Raw genomic sequence first — 21,699 nt, forward strand, 5'->3', positions numbered from 1 at the left:
GAGAGCTACAGAAAGGAGAGTTCCAGACACTGTCCTAGGGTCCATGACTCACTGACTGAACAAGCATGCTGACAGACTTCTCATTGGTGAAAGCTCATGAAACCGCAGACAGAACTATGGCTGAGCCGGAAGAAGCAGGCCTTGCACAGGTGTCTTGGAGGCCATGAAGCAGAGACCCAGAAAAGCCATGTCTTAAGGGGGCTGAGATTGGACTTGCCCTCAAAAAATGTTTAGAGCAGAAAAAAATTAGTTGCATAATATAAAGAAGTTTAATATATGTATAATCAAAATCCCTAAGTATGCTTTAAAAATAAAGTTGGAGAATTGTCTAAGTCAGATTAAAACTATAAATCCACCAAGTCAAGAATCTCAGTAATTTCAAAGCAAGATACATACACATACACACAAATAAATAAATGAATTAATTGATACAGAAAGAAAGAATGAAAGCAGCCCTCCAAGACACAGCCTGAGTGAAAGTGTTAAAATCGGTAATACAGAAAACACCTTGAGTCAGGAATGCTAATTAGGTGCCCAGAAGGTGCAGGCGGAAGGGTAAGGCTAGCCTCAAAAGGGCAAATGAAACCAGTCTTAAAAGTAGCCAGAGAAACTGGGCAGTGGTGGTACACACCTTAATCCCTGCACTCAGGAGGCAGAGGCAGGAAGATCTACATGAGTTTGGGGCCAGCCTGGTCAATAAAGCATGTTGCAGGACAGCTAGGGATACACAGAGAAACCATGCCTTGAAAAAAACAAAACAAAAACCCAAAAGACAAACAAAACAAAACAAAAAAAAAAAAAAAAAAAAAAACAAGCAAACAAATAAAAAGGCAGCCAGAGAAACAAATATATCATGAGGAACAGAGAGAGATCACAGACGCCTATCAGGAACCACTCACAGAGAAAACATTAGCATGAATCTTTAAGAAGAAAGGAAGGAAAGAAGGAAGGGCCAACCAAGAACTCAAAATCAGATGAAATTAATCTTTCAATAAATGAAGTCAAAAGCAACCCCCCCCCCAAGGAAAAGAGAAGCTGAATGAATGTATTGCTATAGAAACCTAGGGAATGCTGAGGAACGACCCAGCAAGATGCCTTCAAGGGTATATACCTTCCAGGAAGCCTGACAGTTTAGTTCAGTTCCCAGGACCTACTTGGTGGAAGATGAGAACCCACTCCTGAGAGTTGTCCTCTGACTTGCTCAGTTAGGTTTCAAGCAGGTACAAATGGCTGAGGTGTCCATTAACATATCAAAGCAGACTTCCCTCAGCAGCCCTCAGCCCCCACCTGTTACAGGATCCTCCTGGCTGGCATACCCCACTCCCTACCCTAAACTCCTCCATCCCAGGGGCTGGGTTGCCCTTTCCCCAGCTGCCTTTCGGTTACCTGGTCTTTTTGTGTGTTCTCCTTTGGACTGCCTGGTCCCTGCACCTGACTCCTCTCTCTCTCTCTTCCCTCCCTCCTCTCCTCACATGGCTCAGGGTCATGTCAACTCTGGACTCTCCCAGACATCCCTGTCTCTGACTATGCTCTCCCACATGTCTATAATAAAATTTTTCCTCCATCATACCTAGGAGCAGTCATGTTCTTTCCTTTTATTTCCTTTTTCATTTCCTCTGTATACTTGTGTCTCCCAACCACACACCTGTACATTTTCAGCACAAATGCAGAGACCTCATTATTTTCCTCTGAGATAAGTGAACCCCACTGTAGGGTTTGTAGGTCTGCCTGCATTCTGCCGTGGGTTTCCTTCTCAAGTGACGTAGTATGCTGTCTGCAGGTGCACTGTGGCATGTTCAAGATGCATATTATAAAGTCTAGAGCAAACCGTGAGGTAAGAATGTAGATGGAATGTAATGCCAAACACAACACAAACCCTAAGGCAGAAGTCAGAAAGGGGCAAAGAACAAGTAGCTACATGGTTGATTAGTGACATTTTTTTTTCCTCAGAAGGGACAAAAAGGTAAGACCCAAATAAATGGTGGGTGCAAAAGACTCACTGAAATTTAAAGACATAAATTATGTTTATTTATTTATGTCTGTCTACATTGCATGGTTGTACATGTGTGTGGAGGTCAGAGAATGATTTGAGGAGATGGCTACGAGGAGATGGCTCCCTCCTTTCACTGTGTGTATTCTGGAGATCAAATTCAGGTCACCAGGCTTGGCAGGCTTGGAGCATCTTTACAACTTTATAATACATTTTACCAGCTTTTTTTTTTCTCTTTCTTTTTTAAATTTTATTTATTTATTTATTTAATGTATTTATTTATTGGTTTTTCGAGACAGGGTTTCTCTGTGTAGCTTTGGAACCTGTCCTGGAACTCGTTCTGTAGACCAGACTGGCCTCCAACTAATAGAGATCTGCCTGCCTCCGCTTCCCAAGTGCTGGGATCCAAGGCATGTGCCACCAATGCCTGGCTGGACGTGGACTTTTATTTGCCCTCTCCTGGCTTCACCTTTGACTCAGCCAGTGGCAGAAATAAAGCCTTTTCTTGGCAATTATCCCAGCTACTCCTCCAACCCCATGCCCAAGGGAGGTTGGGAGGTCTAATGAGTTAAGACCCAAAGGTCTCTGTGCTTTCAGAAGCTCTGAGCTCTGGATACGAGAAGCGGCTAATCCGAAGGGTGATGTTCCATAGGTATGAAAGATGGGCAAAAGATACTGCTTCATGGAGAAGGAGATCAGGAGCCTGAGCTGGAGTCTGGTGATGTCATAAATTCTGTTTCAAATGTAAGGCAGTCATATAACCAAGGCCTTGGGTCTGGACTTCAGCTTCTTCAGGCAAACTCCAGAGATGATTTGTCCCCCAGGCAGGAAATGGTAGGTAGCTTTTTAAGCTGTTCAGCTCTCCCCCACCCAGCATGGGAGGATTCAAAAGAGGGTGTATTATTGGCTACAGGGGCTGTCAAGTTGGTTTTTCTTCTTCTCAGGGAGGGCTCAGAGAAACCACTAAACTAGGCCATCTCATGGGTGGGAAGGAGGTTTTACCATAGATATGAAACTGCCTCATGACTATCATGTGTGTGTGTGTGTGAGAGAGAGAGAGACAGAGACTCATCCAGAGACACAGAGACAGACACACACACAGATATATAGAGAGAGACAAAGAGAGATAGTATCCAGAGGCATTTGGGGATGGCTGCATGGCTACCTGGGATGGGAGTGAGAGAAGTAGAGGGTCAGTTTAAAGAGAACAGTACAGCTTGAAAGGGAGGGGGCAGAACCTGGAAGTTTAGAGTGGAGGGAAATAGGAAGTGCATTACAGGTAAGCATTAATGTTAGTAAGGGGAAAAGAGCCTGGAGGTTCGGGTAGAGCTTTGATATGTGTTACATGTGTATGCTAATAGGCCAGGAGTAGGGAAAGCAGCTCTTCCTAGCAGTCAGAGACAGACTTCACAGGTTTCTGAGGAACGCTATGTAAGCTTCTATCTTCTGCCAGCAATCCTCGGAGCCAGCCAGATGCCATTTAGTAACAGTGGCACTGCCATTTTGGGAGTTGAGCCCTAACAATACCCGCGTGCGTGCGTGTGTGTGTGTGTGTGTGTGTGTGTGTGTGTGTGTGTGTGTGTGTGTGTGTGAATGAGTATGTGTGGCCACAGGTTGACAGCAGATGCCTTTCCTCAATCACCTCAAGCTTATTTTCTGAGGTCTTTTGGTGAGCTTAGTCATGGGCTTCAGGATCTACCCACTTCATCTACCTTCGCCTGTGCATACAGGCACTTTGCTACAGTGCCTGGCTTTTCATATATGTGCTGCTGATCCAAACTTGGGTTCCTGTGCATACCTGGAAGGCTCTTTACTCGCTGAGCTGTCTCTCCAACCCGGCTAGATTGGTTCCTTTAAAAAAAAAAAAGTTTCTTTCTCTTCTTTCTTTCCTTCTTCCTTCCTTTCTCTTTATTTCTTTGTTTCTCTTCCTTCCTTTCTTCTTTCCTTTCTTTCTTTAATTTTTTTGAGATTATAATTACATCATTAACCCCTTCCCTTTCCTCCCATCAAACTTTCACAGACTTTTCCTTGCTCTCTTTCAAATTCATGGCCTTTTTTCATTAATTGTTGTTTCTCTCTCTCTCACACACACACACATACATAAATACAGCCTGTTTAGCCTGTATAAGGTGACATGTGTGTGTGTGTGTGTGTGTGTGTGTGTGTGTGTGTGTGTGTGTGTAAATTTTCAGAGCTGACCATTTGGTATTGGATAAACAGCTAGTGTACTTAGCTCAGGGGAGGATTATTTCTCCTGCCCTCAGTGTTCCCTAGTTGCCTGTAGTTCTTTGTGATGGAAAGATTAAAGATCCAGAGGATCAGGGAGCTTTCTGTGAGATTGTGTCTCATGGTAATGTCAGAGACTATGCCAATAAAGTTCACCAACATGAGCTCAACAAGGGCAACAAGAGACATGCCAGTATGAATGGTGAGGAGAGCTCATGAGGCCTCCACCCTATGCTAGATTGGTTCCTAAGCCATCAAAGCTTCAGGCCTAAGTGGGCCTGGGGGAGCCTGACTGTGTCATGGGCTAAGCTGTAATGAGTGAGTCTCAGAAAATGACCTAATGCCTCTGGTGCTTCTGAGGCCACTGGGTTATCTGAAGATTTTTGGGTCATGCTAAGTCTAGGGGTTTGAAAATGCCAGTAACAGATACATATCCCTGGTGACTACTCCAGGAGAGACAAGGGAAGGCATTTTCCAGGGCCTCTCTGGAAACCCAGGCCCCATGGTTTTAGCAGGTTGAACACAGCCCTCAGACCAAGAGTTTGGAGAAGGAGAGAAGGCTGCCTGGAGATAGCTCAGTCCTTCTTGTCTCAGAGTATGGTCGGGGCCACACAATCTATACCTGTGTGTTCACACCCAATTCTACACATTCAAATAAGACAGACAAATGGAGAAGCTCAAAGTGATATCCAGAAAGCAGAGCTCAAGGGGTGGGGGGATGTGAGGAGGCAGGACAATCCCTCACTAGTCAAGCAGCCACAAGAGAAGCCCCTCATAGTAAAACAGAAGGTCAGTGAAATGGAATTTTCATAATCACTCTAAACTGGTATGAGAGGCTGTGCTCATATGTCCTATGGAGTCTGAATCGAGCACAGAATAGCCAAGTATAAGATGCAAAGGTAGGTACCATATTCAGTCTCCCTGACAAGTTCAGGAGGACTTGTATAGTCACACTTGCCAGGCCAACTCTGCTGTTTGAGGAATTATCTCTAAGGTTGATGATTCAGGTCCCTTCTCAAATCTTCTTGGGTGTCTGGGTCTCCCTCATCTCCCCCCCACAGCTTCCCTGGCCCCCGCTCTACATCCCCCCCCTCCTCAGGGAGGAGTGACACTCAGGTTTCCATGTTACACTAGTGTTCCTTAAGCAGACCTGGACTCAGGAGGCTTCCCAGAGGTCTCCTCACTTCTGTGTGCTAGTGAGTCTCAGGGCAGCTCACAGCCTCACCTGAGGGGACCTTCTCCAGGAGCTAGCTGGGCCTGCCCCGAGGAAGACAACCACAAGCCCCAGCTTGCTTCTTCTTGGCTTATGAGACTTCTCTAGCAGAGATGAAGGGAGGTACCTACTGTGGTCTCTCTGGAGACACAGGTTCCATGGTTCTGGAAGGTTGACCACTTAACCCTCAGGAGTAGATGAGTGAAGACCCAATGAACATTCCCTGAGTGCACACTAAGCCACAGAGGGGTCCAATGTCCACAGCTCTCCCTGTAGGTAAGACCTTCTCCAGAGGGAAAGCCATGGTAGAAAGTGGACTGGTCAGGATTCTCAATGGTCCAATAAAGGCACCCTCCATACACTACAGTAGATATCCAGCCTCTAACCACACCCACTGCTCCTTCCCACCAAACCTTCAGTATCTTTTCCAGCTGCTTCTGTGTGTCAACCACGATCACATTGGCACGGCAGTCATGAGCAATATACTGGCAGGCTTCTGGGGAGCTAGTGGTGTAAATGCCAGTGACAATACCCCTGTAGGAGGCACAGGAAGATTCATGTCAGGTGCAAAGGAACCATCCCCTACCCACAGCCTCACAGCCTCCATCCCCAGGGAGCTCAGCAGGCAGGGATGGGAAAAGGCAAGCTCAGAAGGCCCTGGGGGAGTATGGGATGCTGGGGAGTTGTAGAGGGCTCCCTAAAGAGATAATAACACTCGCTGTGCTTTCTGCCCACCACCAACCCCCAGGAGACCTTGCCCCTGCCCAGCCACTCACCCTGCAAACACCGTGCCCACTGCAGAGAAGAACCACTCTGGGGAGTTGAAGCCGAGGATCGCCACGCTGTGGGCTGGTTCCAGGCCGAGCTCCAGGTCAAAGGCAGATAGGCAGGTCAGCTACACAGAAAGGGCCTTTCCCTCCCCTGCTGCCTCCCAGTAGACTGCAAAGTCTCCTCCAGGCCCATCTCAGAGTCCACCTAGCCACAGAACCTCCCAGGGGATCAGTTTCTGGCTGCCCTGTTGGCCCTTCCTATGGCTTTCTGAGGAGCTGAGTCTATTTGCTTTTCCAGCCTTTCTTGAAGGTGGCCTGGGGTAGAGGCTCCATAAAAGTAAAAATCTTAGCACAGGGCTCAGAATATAGTGTTCGCCTAACTGATGGTGTCGGGTTTTACAGTGGTGATTCCTAGGGATCTTGCCCGGTGGGGAATTGGGGAGGAGGCCTATGAAAGTTCAAGCTAGAAAGCAGGTCTGGGGGTAGAAAGGATGTGGAGTGAGGGTCTCCTACCTTCAGGAAGCCTTTGGCAACTTTGCGGGCAATCAGGTAGTACTGGTAGTAAGAGATGCGCTCCCACTTGTTTCTGCGCTTGAAGCCCAGAGCACTGAGGTTCCCGTACTTATCCAGGGCCTCGTAGAACATCCGGTGCACAGTATAAGGGAGCTGAGTGCAAAAGGGTTCCAGGCGTAGGCGCACTCTCCCGTCAGCCCGAGTCGTCCATAGTGCTTCCTCTGCAAGGGGGAAGATGACCACAGTCTGGTCAAACCTACCTGGGTTGTCTGTAGGGGATCCAGTCCTGACCTGGGCAGAGCCTCCATGCCTCCTCCTCCTGCTGCTGCTGCTGCTGCTGCTGCTGCTGAGTCAGGCGTGTGGTGGGCCAGAAGGCAACTTGGAGGAGGCAGTCTGGCTTGACCTTAGCCAAGCTTAGGGATACAGCAGGGAAGATGGGTGGAAACAACTGGAGGGAAGCCCAAGAGATGGAGACTTCTGGGCCATTCTGTGCTTTTATCCAATTGGAGTTTGCCGGCCAAGGTTGGGGTGGGCAGAAGCAAGGCTCACACCCACTCACAAGAGTAAAACTGTCTCTGAGCTCAGTTTCTCAGGCTCCCAGCGGCGTGGGGACAGGTCCAGTGGGACAGAAAGTCTTGGCTTTAGAAACAAGCTGGGGGTGGAGAGGTGGGCTGAGAACCAACAGGACTAGATCCCTATCCAGCAGAGCCTGCAGGGCACAGGACAGACAGACAGTTACACCTGGATCTTCTCATTCCATCCTCAAGGTGTTAATCGAGACAGCTGTGGCCCAGACAGGGTCACTCATTTTCCCAACACCACACAGCAAGGAAGTAGCAGAGTTAAGACTTGAACTCACATGTGCCTGATATCTCACACCACAGTTTGGGAGATGGTATGGGTGGGAACAGAGCCAGCTGAGGCAAACACTACAGCCCATCTGCTTCCTCAGAAGGAAGGTGGGACATTTGTGGTGGAGTACGGGAATCGGAAGGAACGACATATATGAAGGAGAGACAGGTGCTCAATAAATGCACATTCTCCTCCATTTCTCTGTTTGTAAAGTTTGCATGCATGCTCTGAACTCTTGTAGATCTCTTTGGTTTATTTGTTTGTTTGTTTTCAGGGTCTTGAAGGCCAGCCTCAACTTTACAATTCTCTTGCCTCCATCTTCTGAGTACTGGGATTATAGGTATGTGCCGCCATGTCTGGCTAGGCCTCCCTTCCTCAGGACAAGGGTGAGCATTCTAAAGAAGAGAGCACAATGTGGGTAGAGAGCGAGCTGTCCGGGACTTCCATGAGGCCTCGCTGCTGCTCACTGGTCAGACACGTCTCAACAATTGCTCATCACCCGTGGAAGCGGACTCCTTCACAGTGCTTGCCTCAAGGCTGGCACCAACAGGATATCTTGCCTCTGGTCCTGTCTGACTTAGACAAACAGACCAGATGCCCTCGTCCTTCTTAGATACCTTCTTAGACTGCAAATAGACTAATGTTGGCAGAAAGAGGTGAAGCTCATGGGCTGAGACAGGAGAACACGTCTAGGCCCAGTCAAAAGGAAATATGAGGAACGGGACATGGGAGCACATGAGAGATGCAGGCTGGGCCAGGGGAGGGCACCAGAGAGACGGTTTAACTGTGCCCTGTATTGGCAGAAGCCAGAACATGTTGGCTGCCACCCCCCTCTTTCCCAGGCCAAATTCCTGTTGCAGCTGTTGCTAGAGCCCATTTCCCTTAGGGTGAAGTGTGAGCCTTGTCCCAAAGCCCTGGCCCAGAAGCCCCAATCCCCAACCCTACCCTTTGCAGACTCCATCCACTAACCCATAAGCTGAAAAAGAGTCAGGCTAACTTGGGTTCTAAACCTTGACCCTATCATTCCCTGATGTGACCCTAATAAATGATCTTCCTCTGGGCTACACTGTAATCATGGAAGGTAAAGAGGGGTTAGTGGGGACAGAGGAGCCAGATGCTCAGGCAGTGCTGGTGGGAAGGAAGGCTGTGGTACAGCCTATCAGGGCAACAGCTTAGCAAGTCCTCAGAGAGTTACTACACCGCCCAGCATTGTGCCTCCTAGGTATCTACTCAAGAAAAACAGAAACAAGAGTCCCCACAAACACTTATATGTGGATGCTCATACCAATATTATTTATCAGCCCAAGAGGGGGCAGAACTCAGGTGTCCACAGGCAGGTGACTAAAGGCATGGTGTGCACAATCTGTATGATGGGACCCATTTCTATGCTAAGAAGGAACAAAGTACTGATTTATGACTTGAACAAGGAGACAGCTCAAACCATGTTCAGTGAAAAAAGCCAGATGCAAAAGACCAGGCACCAATTGTAAGAAGTATCCAGAAAAAGAATAGCTTGTTGCCCAAGGCTAGGGGTAGGAATGGGGATGTCCACAAAAAAGAGTACTAGGAATCTTTTGGAGTTGATGAACATATTCTAAAAGTGAATTGTGGTAATGATTACAGAACTCTGAAAAATTTTAAAAGTCATTGAATTAGGCCTGGCAAGATGGCTCAGCAGGTATGCCTAATGATCTCTGTTCAGTTCCTAGGACCTACACACTGGAAGGAAAGAACTAACTCCTGATTGTTGCCTGTGTACCATTGTACCTCCACATCCCCAGCCTGCATACATGTAACACATAAGTAAATTTGAAAAAACCCTTTACATTGCACACTTACAATAGGCAAATTAAATGGCATATAACTATACCTTAGTGAAGTTGCTTCTAAAATAACTAGGGGAGGAAAATGAATGGGGGAAGGGCTGGGGATGTAGCAAAGTGGACAGGGGGACTTATTTAGCATGAGTCTCTGGCACCAAGTTTGGTAGTATATGCCTATGAAACCAGCTCAAGAAGTAGACATAACTGGATCAGAAGTTCAAAGCTGTCCCTAGCTACATAGTAAGTTTGAAGGCAGCTTGGGCTGCATGAGATCCTGTCTCAAAAAAAAAAAAAAAAAAGTTGATCTTCAACAGATCAAGGCCCCAGAAGCTGGTGTGTTTAGTGTGTGTGGAGCTGGGAACTCAATTGTTATCTTCCTGGCAGTCCTTTTCCCTCCCTAGAGGAACAGAAACTTCTGACTGCTTGGACCAGAAAAAGCGGCCTCCTGTGATCTCTCCCAGAAGCCCATGCCCCACTGCACCTGCTCCCCTAGCCGCCAAGACGAGCAGAGGTTAAGCCTCGGTCTTATGATCATTGCTAAAACCTCCCTCAAGCCAAGAATTTTCTTCCTCCTTTTTCCCCATGGGCCGGAGATTGACACCAGAGCCCTGTGCATGCTAGGGCAGGTGTGCTACTGCTATGCTGCATCCCCAGTCCAAACCAAGAGGCTTAACACTAAGCAGTTATAATCTCTTGTTTCAATGAAAAAATGGAAGACTTCCTCTAAGCAATATGAAATGGCCCAGAGGCCTGTGCAGTACACAAGTGGGTGGCCTCCTCATCCAGACAACAAAAAGAAGTTGGATTGGCTTTGGTTTTGTGTGCTGCTGCGGCTGTGCCCTATACGCCAGCCTACCACTGAGCTCTAAACACATCTCTGCAGTGCGGTCAGTGTTCATCCAAGACGAAGCAGGGTGGGGGAGGGAAAGATCATGCCATTTGAGTAATAACCAAGGAGGGAAAACTCAAAATGCCCTTGAGACCTTTGTGGCTCATGTGTCAGCATCATAATAAATAATGCATCATAATAAATAATGAATGAATGAGTGCCCGCAATGAGGACTTGCCAGTGAAACCCACAGCACGGTCCAGTCTTCACTTCCACAGAGAAAGGGACCCTCTTGCTTTCTCTGAGACTCGGGACGCTCCACTTGTGCCTTCAGTTTGCCTTTGGTGGGGGCCCTGAACAATGTGACATGTCTCTAGTCTGAGAAAAGCCACACAATTTGAGAGCGTACAATTCATAACAGCCCATTAGCCTGTGATATAGTGCATATGTTAACAGTCTCAACTTATCCATCCCACACTATATATGAGTTTTAATTTGTCAACTTAAAAATTTAAGGGAGGAAATCTACAATGCAAGGGCAATAATTGTTCCCCCAAGCCTCTATGTCAGAGAGGGAACAGGGACTGGTAGGGACTACTAAGGAAATGCAAGAGGGTGTGTCACACTAAAAGAGGGTCGTGTTCCTCGTGGTGGAATGCCGTGCCGTAGATTGGGGTAGTGTTTGAGAGAGAATGGTCCACTTAGGCTCATATGTTTGCATACTTGGTTCCCAGTTGGCGTGACTGTGTGGGAAGGAGGAGGAGGTGTGGCCTTGTTGGAGGAGACATGTCATTAGGGTGGGTTTGTAGGTTTCAAAAAGGCCTCACTATTTCCAGTTAGAGCTCTCTCTTCCTTGTGCTTGTGGATTGAGATGTGAGCTCTCAGCTGCCCCTCCAGCACCCTGCCTGCCTGCCGCCTGCCTGCTTGTCTGCTTGCCTGCCTGCCTGCTGTCTGCCTGCCTGCCTGCCTGCCTCATGCCATATCCCCTGACATAACGATCATGGGTTGTAACCCTCTGGAACCGGGAGCCCCAAATTAAATACTCTCTTTTATAAGTTACTTTGTCATGGTGTTTTATCACAGCAATAGAAAAGTAACTAAGACAAATGGAGACCAAAATTTACAAGAAATTGGAGTGTGTGTGTGTGTGTGTGTGTGTGTGTGTGTGTGTGTGTGTGTTGTGTGTATGTGTGTACGTGCCCATGTGCTTATTTTTATTTGAACATTAAAATATTTTCAAAAATTATGTGGATCAGATCAAACAAAGCCATTAACATTAACCATCTATTCCAGGCCCTCTGGAGGATGACTCTCTAGAGGTAGGATTCATTAGGCAGAAAAAAGGTGTTTTTAAAATATTGTTTTGCTATTAGGGAATGCTGGGGATTGAACACAACACACTCTGCCCCTGGCCCTGGTCTCCAGCCTCAGCTATGTTTACATTTTTGGTGCATACTTTAGGATAGAGTTCCCCATCTAATTTCTTCTGTCTTGTTCCTGCTCTAGCTCCTGGAGCCTATTCTTTCCTGTACTCTGCTTACCCGGTGCTTGAGAGGAAGACAGACAGAATGGGAAGAGAGGAGGAGGTGGTTGGTCTTTACTCCTTCTTAGTCCAGCTGTTTCATGACCCAGGCCAGAGCCCTAGCCTTGGGAAACTGTGCTACAAAAACAGAGCTTTCTACATAGCAGCATGAATCTTGCTGGCTCTGTTTTCCAAGAGCCCAGTTAGGTCAGTAGGTGCTTTAGACTGGCCTGAAGAGAAAACCTGGGGGAAAGGACCTGCCCCTCCCCTCCCTGAGGCCCAGAAAGAGGTGATAATGGTCATATGAATTGAATGCTGTTTTATACACCACAACCTTCCATCATCTAGCTAAAAGCATAGGTCTCAGGGAGGCCAAGTGGAGGCAGAGCTGGGTGGCAGAAGTGTGGTTCAGAGCCACACTGCCTGACACTGACATGGTCCTCATCCGGTGTACTGCCTGTCCCTCTTAGCAGGCTTCTCTATAACCCGGTTTCCATATGTCTTCTGGGAAGAAATAGTGGTCCCTGACCAAATCCCACCTTGGTAACCTTAGACTTCTAGATGATAACTTGTCCCACATTCCTCAGGCTTCTAAAGTGACCTTTCTGAACCCAAATCAGATCTGCTCAAAAATCTTCCTTTGAGCTCATGGGCCACAGAGTGCTGGCCACCCCCTCTCACAGTGTCCCCTTGGCTATCCTAGCCTCGGTGACCCCTTCCTTACAGCCTGGATGTTTCCAAGCCCCTCTGCCTCCTTTTGTATTTTTGTGCATGTTGTGACTTTAGCTGGAAGACCCTTCACTCTACTACAGGGACATATTCTGTGTCACTTCAATTCCTAAAGGCCTCTACTCTGTGCTAGGCTGCTAACACTCAGGTTCCAAAGAGGAGGCCACATGTATGGCAAGCAGGAGAGGCAGGTGTAGCCAGCACCTAGTTAGCTTTGGCATGGAGATTTTCAGTATTCCTAGTTCTGGTAGAGGACTGGCCTGAGTGACTATGTGTCAAAGAGATCACGACTTTATCTTTCTACGTCACCTGGTCCCAGAGGATACTGCGATGACGAGACAGGGCATAGCTATCCAAATTCAGGCAGAGGAGACCCATAGAGCAGTACATACCAGACCAAGCCAAAAACAAAAGGGTTCAGGATCCCTCTGGCTTGAATCTACCACAGGTCTCCGGCCCCTGAGTTTCTGGTACCAGCTGAGAAGCCTGCCCTTGGACTTGGAAACAGAAAGGAGGGCAAACAGATTTGGAGTACCTCCTCCACCGATCCCTCCTATCTGTATCTCCTACTTCCAAGCCTGTGCAGACACTGCCTTCTCCAACCTCTATCCCTATAGCCAAGGGAACACATTGGACAACAAGTTAAAAGGCCCAAGCCTGGGTTTTAGCTATTGGTGTGCTGTGCTAAATGCAGAGCAGAGCAGTGAGAGGAAGCCCATGGGTGCTGGTCCTGGACAGTAAAGAGTCCTACCGCCTTGGCCACACAAATGCAAAAGAGCATCAAGCTTGGCCATGTACCCATGTGTCACTGTGCAGGCAGACAGCTGGATGACTCCAAGCAGGAATGACCGACACAATCTGAGCTTTTCCTGTCTCCCTCCCTCCCAGAAGTGACTGACCGAGATCAGGATAGACATGCTGAGATCAGGTAGGCAGGCTGAGAGGTCCAGGGATTTGGAGCCACTTCATAGAAAGTGAAATATGCACAAACGGAGCCGGTAGAAGCAGCAAAGGCTGAGGGAAGCTGGAGCCTGTTCCCTGGGGACCACCAAAGTCCTCATTTCCCATGAGCCTCTTCTCACTCCTCTCCTCTTCCCTGGTCCTCTAGATAAATAGCATTTCATCGCCTGAAGCATCTCACCCACCTGCCACCTCTCACTCCTGACTCTCCTAGAAGAAAAGAACCCAAGCAGCAAAGACACCATTGTTGGGAACGGTGCCACACAATGTAGGACACAAACTGATGATTTTACCAAGGGTGGCTGCCAATGCTGCCTCACAGAAGGAGTATTCCTCAAGTCAGCAAGAAATTGCTGAAGTGAAACAGGGAGACAAATACAGCAAGCCTATGGCAATGGGAAACCTTGTGTCCTGTTGGGAACAGACTCAGTGTCTAATAGGGATTAATGAGATGCATTGTGGGAACCAGGGGTTCCCAGACAGTCATTGAAATGAGATATTAAAATACTTAATGATCCAAAGAAATGCTCACAGTTACAGCATCAAGCTAAAAAAGAAGCAAATGGGTGGTGGGAAGATGCCACCCAAACATGAGGATCTGAGTTCAAATCCTCAGCACCCATATAAAAAAGCCAGACATTGTGGGAGGTAACTATAATCCTGGCACTGTAGGGGTGGACTCAGGTGGTCTTCCCAAGCTTACTGGCAAGCTAATCTATCTAATCTGTGTACTCTGAGTTCAGTTAGAGACCTTGTCTCAAAAAAAAAAAAAAAAAAAAAAAAAGTAGCATGCAGCAGACATTCAGGAAAGGAGGGAGGGGGGAGAGGAGAGAATTTGCTTCTGAGGAGAAAATTGAATCCCAGGGGAGATACAGATGAGCCAAAGTCAAAGGCAGGATTGGGATACTATCTCCACTGGTCCTGATGTCTTGTGTCCCGTATCTAGAAAGACTATGCAGTGAATGGAGAGTGGGTAGGTCTGAGTCCACAGGCTATGGTAGGCTGCTCAGAGCCAAGCCGGAGGGAAAGATCATGGGTTAATTCAGGCTTGCTGTGAGTACCTCTATCTCGTCTAGGGTATTGAGCAACTCACACGGCTCAATCTGGTATGAAAATGGAGCCCAGCTGCTAGGAAGCCTGTCCAGAACCACAGTTCAGCAGCCAGCTGGTACTGCCTACCTCAGAGCCAGGCTGCTGGGCATGTGGGGTGGGCTTTTCCTGCCCCTCTCACACTGTTGCCTCCCTTTTCTTCCAGTACCTTTCATGTTGCCTTTCATCTTGGCCCGACCCTGGCAGGGTGCTTTACAAGCCACCCATTGTGCTAAAGGGCGCTGGGCAGGCAGGAGGTGTGCACTCTGGATTTTTGGAACAAAACCTTCTAAACAGCAGAGAAAAATCACTACATTTTCTGGGAAGGAGAAAAACCCCAGCACAGTGGTGGAAGGTGAGGGGTGGAGAATAGGGGACAGGGGGTGAAGGGAGGGGGGGTGTTTCCTGTAGCCTGTGGGAATAGCCAGCCTCAGAAGCCAAGTATATTTGTTGGGGATAGAGGTGGGGATGGCATACCCTGGGCCTGAGGACAAGAGGCTCTCAGGCCAGTGACAGGACTCTCTCCAAGACCACAGGAATGAAATCAGAAGGGCCTCACAGCACAGCATGACACCCACAGCCCCTCTCCAATGACCTATGGAGAACCAATCCCAGGAGGTCTGCTCACACAGGGATCCCATGATGAGGGCCTGTAGGTGGGTACTTAGAGGGGCACTCTTAGGGATATAGAAGGTGCAGAGGTCACATTGGCCTCAGGACATGAGGAGGGATAAGGACAAGGCACACAGATATTTGTGGCCTGTCTAGACCTTGGTGGTGTGGTCTAGACTTTTCTTCTGAAAGCCCAGTGATTTTTGTCTCTCTGTATTTGGTAGGAGAGGCCCTGAGGTTGGAGGCTCTTGCTAAGCTTTCCTGTGATTGGTCAAAAGAGCAGAGTGACCCTGGGCAGGTGTCTGCCATCCCTGAGCCTTGGTTTCCCTTTCTAAATGATAACAAGGAAAAACATATAACTGCTATGAGTCCCTTCCAGTTATTGCTCTAGGGTTTTTAGCCAGCTTGGAAGACACATAGGAGACTCTGGGCTGAGTGTACTCCTCTGTAGAGGAATGAAGTCTGGAATTCTCCTACCTGCCCTGAAAGGAAAGTCCCCAGAAGAGAGCAGATGGTTGGGACATCAAGAAGTGTCTGAAGAACATCTAGGAGAAGCCACACACCTTGACCCCTGAGGAGGTCTTTCCAAGGACACCTAGGTGTGTCTTTGGTTGACAGGGCTGGGATTACCTCCTGTTTCCATCTTATAGATGAGGAAGCACCTCCATCAGTTCTCCAGATCTCAGGGAAGCCCTTCCCACTTCCCCCAATCCCGTTCCCACAAAGGCTACCATGAGAGCTGGACCCCTCCCTGGTCTCCAGCTTCAGTCTATGAGCTCCTAGACATAAGTGTAAAATCCTTCTGTCTCTACAGCTTGGTGCTTCAGCCTAGGCCCTTACCCGTGCTCCTGGGATGAGAGCGAGGGACAATGAAATGCCATAAATCCCTTGGGCCCTAAGGTCCTCTCTGGCCTAGGGACCAAGTAGGGCTGAATATCCCACTTCCCAATCCTAAACTTAGAGCCCCCCAGTAGGCCTGGCACGTTCCTGGGGGTGGGGGTGGGGGTGGGGGGGGGAAGGAAGCTAGCTCTAGTCAGCATCTCTATTAGCTTTGTCCCTGGCAGCTGTTCTGCCTGGCCACCCCCACCCCACTTCTTCAGCTGGGGTTCATGTTCAATCTAGAAAGGGCTAGAGAGAAATGTGTCTCAGGCCCCAGCACAAGGCTGCCTTTGTGTGGAGGTCAGATTCCAGCACGGCTTGGCATCACTGCTCCCTGGGAGTCTAGCCTGGGGACTGGAGGGTAGGACCCCCAAACCTCTTGGGAACTCGAGGAGATCAAGGCGCCTCTGAGGAGGCCACGCTGAACCCTGACTCCTGCAGGCAAGAGTCCAGGAGCTCTGGGGCTAGGTGGTGGGAGGCTAGGACTGGCCTGACTCTTGTGTGCAACAGAGTCCAGGGCCAAAGAGGCCAAATGGATTGGTGGGAGGGAGAACACTGGCTCAGAGAAAATCACTTCTGACTGTGGAGACCTACGTTTTTCACCCCAGCACTCAGGAGGCTGAGGCAGGAGGATAGCAAGCTCAAGGACTGAGTAAGATGAGAGGAACAGACAAGGAGAGACAGGTGGGCAGACACACAGGGAGACAGAGACAGGTAGAGGGAATAAAATCAGAAAGCCCCTAAAGCTCTCTGTGGGGTTTCTTTTCTCAGTTGGAGGCCCCAGCAGATGCACCACCCCCTCCACTGAGGATGGAGAAAATGAAAACCCTACCTTCCTAGCCTGGCCACAGTAACTGTTCAACAAGGAATGAGGAATAGGTTCCTGTCTGAACCTTTCAAATGCACCTCACAGGCCTTCGGAATATATTGCCTTCAACCTGCCGAAAATCACTGTGTCACAGTGCGGCTTCACCACCCACCCACTCACCTGTGACCCTTCCCCTCCCCTTACCTCAATGGCCACTATAGCCCAGCCTCCCCACAGCCCCCAGGAGCTTCCTCGCCTAGGGAAACAAAGAATATCGGGTCTAAGCTCAAGCTTAGGTAGATAATCAATCCAGTTTCATCTGGAGCTCCGGCCTGTTCCACCAATATCCTCCCCACCCCAGAGCCGTGGCTTGTGTGTACAGGACCTGTAGGAGCCCATGCATCCTCTGTTTCTGAGTGCCTGCTGACAGCCATGGGGATAAAGGACCCGTTGCCCTCCAGCCCTGCCTCCCCTGTCTATCGGAGCATGAGGGTCTGAGAATAGCAAAAGATCCTCCACCCCTAGGATGCTTATGCTAACCCCAGCCCTCCAGGAGCAGATCTGTCTTTCTCTGTCCGTATTGTTCCTCAGAGTCTGTCAGCATCCAGGTGGGGAGTCCATGGAGGGCAGGAAGGAACTCATCTCCTTCAGCATCTCCAGAGCCCACGATACAAGGCAGAGAGAATATACAGGGCCAACTGACCTATGTCTGATGGATGCCTACAGTCCTGCAAACTAGTTGTGGTGGCCTTGTCCCCTTCCTGTAACCCCACCCTACATTAACTGCAGAGTCCTCTCCTCATCCCGCATGTCCCCAACTGCTCAGGTGGTGCTGCAGATGGCACCTTTACTGGGATTCCATACCCAGCTTGTTCAGACCTGCTTTTTCTTGTGTGTTCAGCTGCTTAGCAGCTGAGGCCCACAGCTAGTATCCCTCACACCTTTCAAGGAAGCCAGATGGCCTTCTGAGTTCTCTCATACCAGCTCCCTTCCTTCTCTTTCAACTGGAAGAGTACCAATGCTACCACCCTCTCCTAGGATATCTGAACCCTGGAGCTTCCCTGACCTAAGTCACTGGTTCTGGCATCTGTCCTTTTGTGCCCCAGGAAGCAATTAAACACCTGCACAAGCAAGCTGGGTTCATGCAGGGAGGAGGTACTGAGTGGAGGGGACAGATGTGACATGACTAACACTGCCCTGGGAACCTGACAGGTCAGTGAGGTGCCTAAGGCTCCCTGGAGGTGTCAGAGAAGGTTGCCTGGGCCTCACGTGGTCTGTGCTTTTGTCTCTCCGGAGCCTAACAAACCATTCTCTGAAACCAGGGGATGGCCTGGTTCCTTTTTTATGTCTGACAGGAGTGCCTGGTAAAGATCCCTAGAAGGCATTCTCAGCACATACTATTGCCAAGGTCACCAGAGGCAGCTTGTCAAGCAGCAACAAGCCCACTCAGTGAAAGGACTAGAGGGTGGGGTGTCGCGGGCCTGGTGCAGGCCTCTCTGCACTGTGCTTCTTTGATTGTTGTTTTTGGATATTTTATTTTATTTTTATTTAGAGACATGGCTGGCTAGTAACATGCTATTTCTCCCTGGCAATTATCCTGCTGCATCCTAAGTGTTGAAACCACAGGTGTGTGCTATTATACCTAAAATGAATAATTTTTATACCTCAGTTTCTCTGCTGAAAATGGGCATAGCAGAGAAACCTGGATCCTGTTGTCTTTTAGCCACTCCAGGGCCCCAGCAAAGTCCAGTTATCAGAAACATGAGGAAAGGATTTGGGACAGAGGCTACCGGCCTCCTCCTTTCTCTGGTCCCTGATTCTGACATCACTCCGTGGACTTAGAAATGGCCCCTTCTTCCCTGCCTTGCCTTATTCCACACACTGCCACCCATGCTCCCAAACTTGTAGACACTTAAACTGTGAGGAGAACACAGGCCATACAACAAAACACTTCAGACAGCCGCCTGGTAACAACTTGCCTTCGACCTCAACCAGCTCCCCTGTAGATGACCATTGGGCTGTCTGCCTGTCTCCTGGAGGAGCCTACAGCTAGCAGGTTCTCTGCTGGGAAGCCCAGCAACACAATGCTCAGCCCTGAAAGGTGACCCAGGCCAGGGACAGTTAAACCTCAAGGACAGCACAGACAGTGAGAAGCTGGGAACTGCTGAGCTGGGCGTCTATTGTTTCTTTTTTGATTTTGAAATGATGCTTTTGTTACAGTACTGTTCTGCACATAAAAGTGAACAAATGCTGTAGTGATATAATTATCATTCAGATAAATTTTCAGGATGAATGATAACTGCCTTCCTTGAGGCACACTTATCTAAGGGGAAGGTCACAGAGATAGCATGTGACGATCCAGTTTCCAAAACAAACTGTGCTAGCTTGCACCCGTCTGCCTGCCCCATGCCCCAGTTAAATAGGTCCAGACTCCTAAGGCATTGCTTAGCTGGCTGGGCCCCTTCCTGTCCATTGGCAGCCTAAGCATGCAGGCCCTGCCTGCTAGGGTCTCCCCATTGTTGGCCTCCTTCCCAACCTTACTGAGGAAGGAATCAGCCCCCAGTGATTTGGGCAGTCACGAGTGAAGAGTTAGATGGGGTCGATGGAATGTGTACATAGTAAGATTTGAATGAACTCCTCCCCGGTTCTGCTCTGTGGCTCCCAGCAGTCCCCACAACTCCCTCCAGAGAAATTCCACTCACACAAACTCACCTGAGACATTTGACGGTGAGGCCTTCTCTGGAGCCGATAGTTCAAGGCCATGACTTGGGGACTCTTTGGAGAGTGTCCTCCCATCAATGAAGGAGCTGGTGGTGGGTGAGGGAAAGATGGGTAACATAAGTTAGAATATACTGTGTTCTATCTCACTTCCTCCAGTCCCCTCCCTTTCCCTCTGTAGGAGAAATCAAGTCTTGCTGTGTCCCAATTTGTTGTGTGTCTACGTGCAAGATCATGTCTCCCTTCAAGTCTTGGTGTCCCCATCCAGACCAGAAAAGTGTTGGGCTCTAGGGGAGTCTGAGCCTCCATTCCAAGAGAGTACAGGCTTTAAGGGTTGGATGATGCCCCCCCCCATTCTTCACACCTACTAGTCCTGGAGCTCCACCGAGAAGCTCAGAGTGGAGTTGTGGATGCTCCTAAAAGTCTTGGAACCCTAAAGGGCTCCCTTATCCATGGTCTCTTCCTACAGTCTTAACCAATTACCCCATGGAAAGGACATGGGCCAAAGAGAGCTGGGGCTTTGCTTGTCCTAGCTCTGTCTGGGCTCCCAGGCTGGGTGGCCTTGAGTAAGTGCCTCCTCTATCAGCCTGAATAGGCTGGTTCCTGGATCTCTGCTATCATCTCAGCCTCGCTGCCCCTCAGCACCAGTGCTTCCCAAGGTTTATCTGGTCACACCTCACCTTCCTGGCTAGATGAGCAGAGGGATTTCAATACACACCCTCAAGACTACACAGGGCTGCAAGATTGTACAACACCAGGGACACATCATCGTCATAGCTATGTAAACAAAACCTACTGGAATTGTATAGTGGGTAACCTGTATAGCTGGTCACAGATGCCTTAAGGGTATGACCCTGGCTCCAGGGAGTCCCATCAGTTTGTCAGGGTGGGGTTATCCCCATCCCTGCCCAGTTCCCAGGAAGCCAGGTCAATTACCTGCTTCGTACATTCGGCCTTATTCCTTGTTGGTACTGCAGGTTCAAACTAAGATTTCGAACACACCCAGGCCCACCTGGCAGCAGTCTGCTTAAGAACCTGAGATATGTGTTAAAGCAAAAGACATAGGGAGTTATGAAGGGAAAGGGATTGAAAGGGGAAGAAGGAGAGGACTGAGTTGGTCCTTTATATGTATGTGCTCTTTGTGAGTAAGGCATGGTCCACAGGGCTGGAGCATCCCTTCTGTTGCTATGATGACCTGGCACAGAAGGGGAGGAATGAGCTGTCTCCTTGTGCACACTGTGAACAAGGCTTGGGTCACAGGGCTGGAGCATCTCCTCTGTTGCTAGGGTGACCTGTTCCAGAGAAGATGGAAAGGAAGACAAAGCTGAGGTTTCTGAGCATTCTGGACTTACTGACTTTGGAGCATCTCTTACACCATGGTTTTCTAGGGCTGCTGGATGGAAATTGCCCCACTTGGGGATGCAGATGGTAATGTTACCAAACAAGCCCCTGAGCTCCCTTACTGAGGTGTGTCCTCAAAAAAATGGGGCCTGGACAACAAGGCCAAACCCTGTGCTGAGCTGATCTACTTTTGAAATCACAGACTGGAGAGCCACTACAAAATTAGCCTGTAATTGCCCACCATCTCAACAGCCTCCTTTAAGTAGATCTGTTTTTTAAGTCCTTGCCATTAAAGGGACAGGTGCACTTCCACTCCCAATTAAATTTGGGCAAACTGGTTCTGGCTTTCACAAAGCTAAACAGAGGAAATGAAAAGGCAGACTAGAAGCTAGAAGCTAGAAGGCTAGGCTACGTATTCTGATGAGAGTCTTCTGGTTACAGAGTGACGGAAGCCCTCTTCCCAGAACCGGCCTTTCCTGAGCTCTGGCACCTGGGGCAGGGGAACACTCCATCCTTACCAGGTCACCCTATGCTTCTCTCTCCCTTCAGGTGGACCCTGACCTTCCACCAGAACTTGGTGGGAGGGGACACCTCACTTACCCTTGCAGCTGGCCCACAGAGGGTCATATTCAATCAACCCTTATGTCCTGGGCTTAAAGAATTTGGGGTATCTAGGTTAAGAAAAAAAGTCCAAAGAGAGTTTTCCAGAAAAATTGAGCCGCTCTCTCCTTGCAAGGGCCTTGGAGACTGAGGCCTTCTAGGGACTGTCACCTGAGTTAGAATGGGTTTACTGGCCTCCCTGTTCTCTTGGGGTTCTAGCTAGTG

General features: G+C 48.9%; 1 protein-coding gene across 3 annotated transcripts in view; it reads right to left on the reverse strand.

Moving 5' to 3' along the window:
- The window catches only part of Acsbg1 (acyl-CoA synthetase bubblegum family member 1), a 54,419-nt gene that overhangs the window by 16,203 nt on the left and 16,517 nt on the right, over positions 1-21,699 (reverse strand). For 2 of the 3 annotated variants that reach the window (XM_051197494.1, XM_051197496.1), the window contains 4 exons: positions 19,528-19,622; positions 6,713-6,933; positions 6,206-6,294; positions 5,843-5,963 (listed from right to left, as the gene is read on the reverse strand). In XM_051197494.1, the coding sequence (XP_051053451.1) occupies positions 5,843-5,963; positions 6,206-6,294; positions 6,713-6,933; positions 19,528-19,622 (526 nt within the window). Of the gene's footprint in view, positions 1-5,842; positions 5,964-6,205; positions 6,295-6,712; positions 6,934-19,527; positions 19,623-20,469; positions 20,569-21,699 lie in introns of all 3 variants that reach the window. The other variant, XM_051197495.1, reaches the window with a different exon arrangement.

This window comes from Phodopus roborovskii, unplaced genomic scaffold, assembly GCF_943737965.1.
Source record: "Phodopus roborovskii unplaced genomic scaffold, PHOROB, whole genome shotgun sequence".
NCBI classification, from domain to species: domain Eukaryota; kingdom Metazoa; phylum Chordata; class Mammalia; order Rodentia; family Cricetidae; genus Phodopus; species Phodopus roborovskii.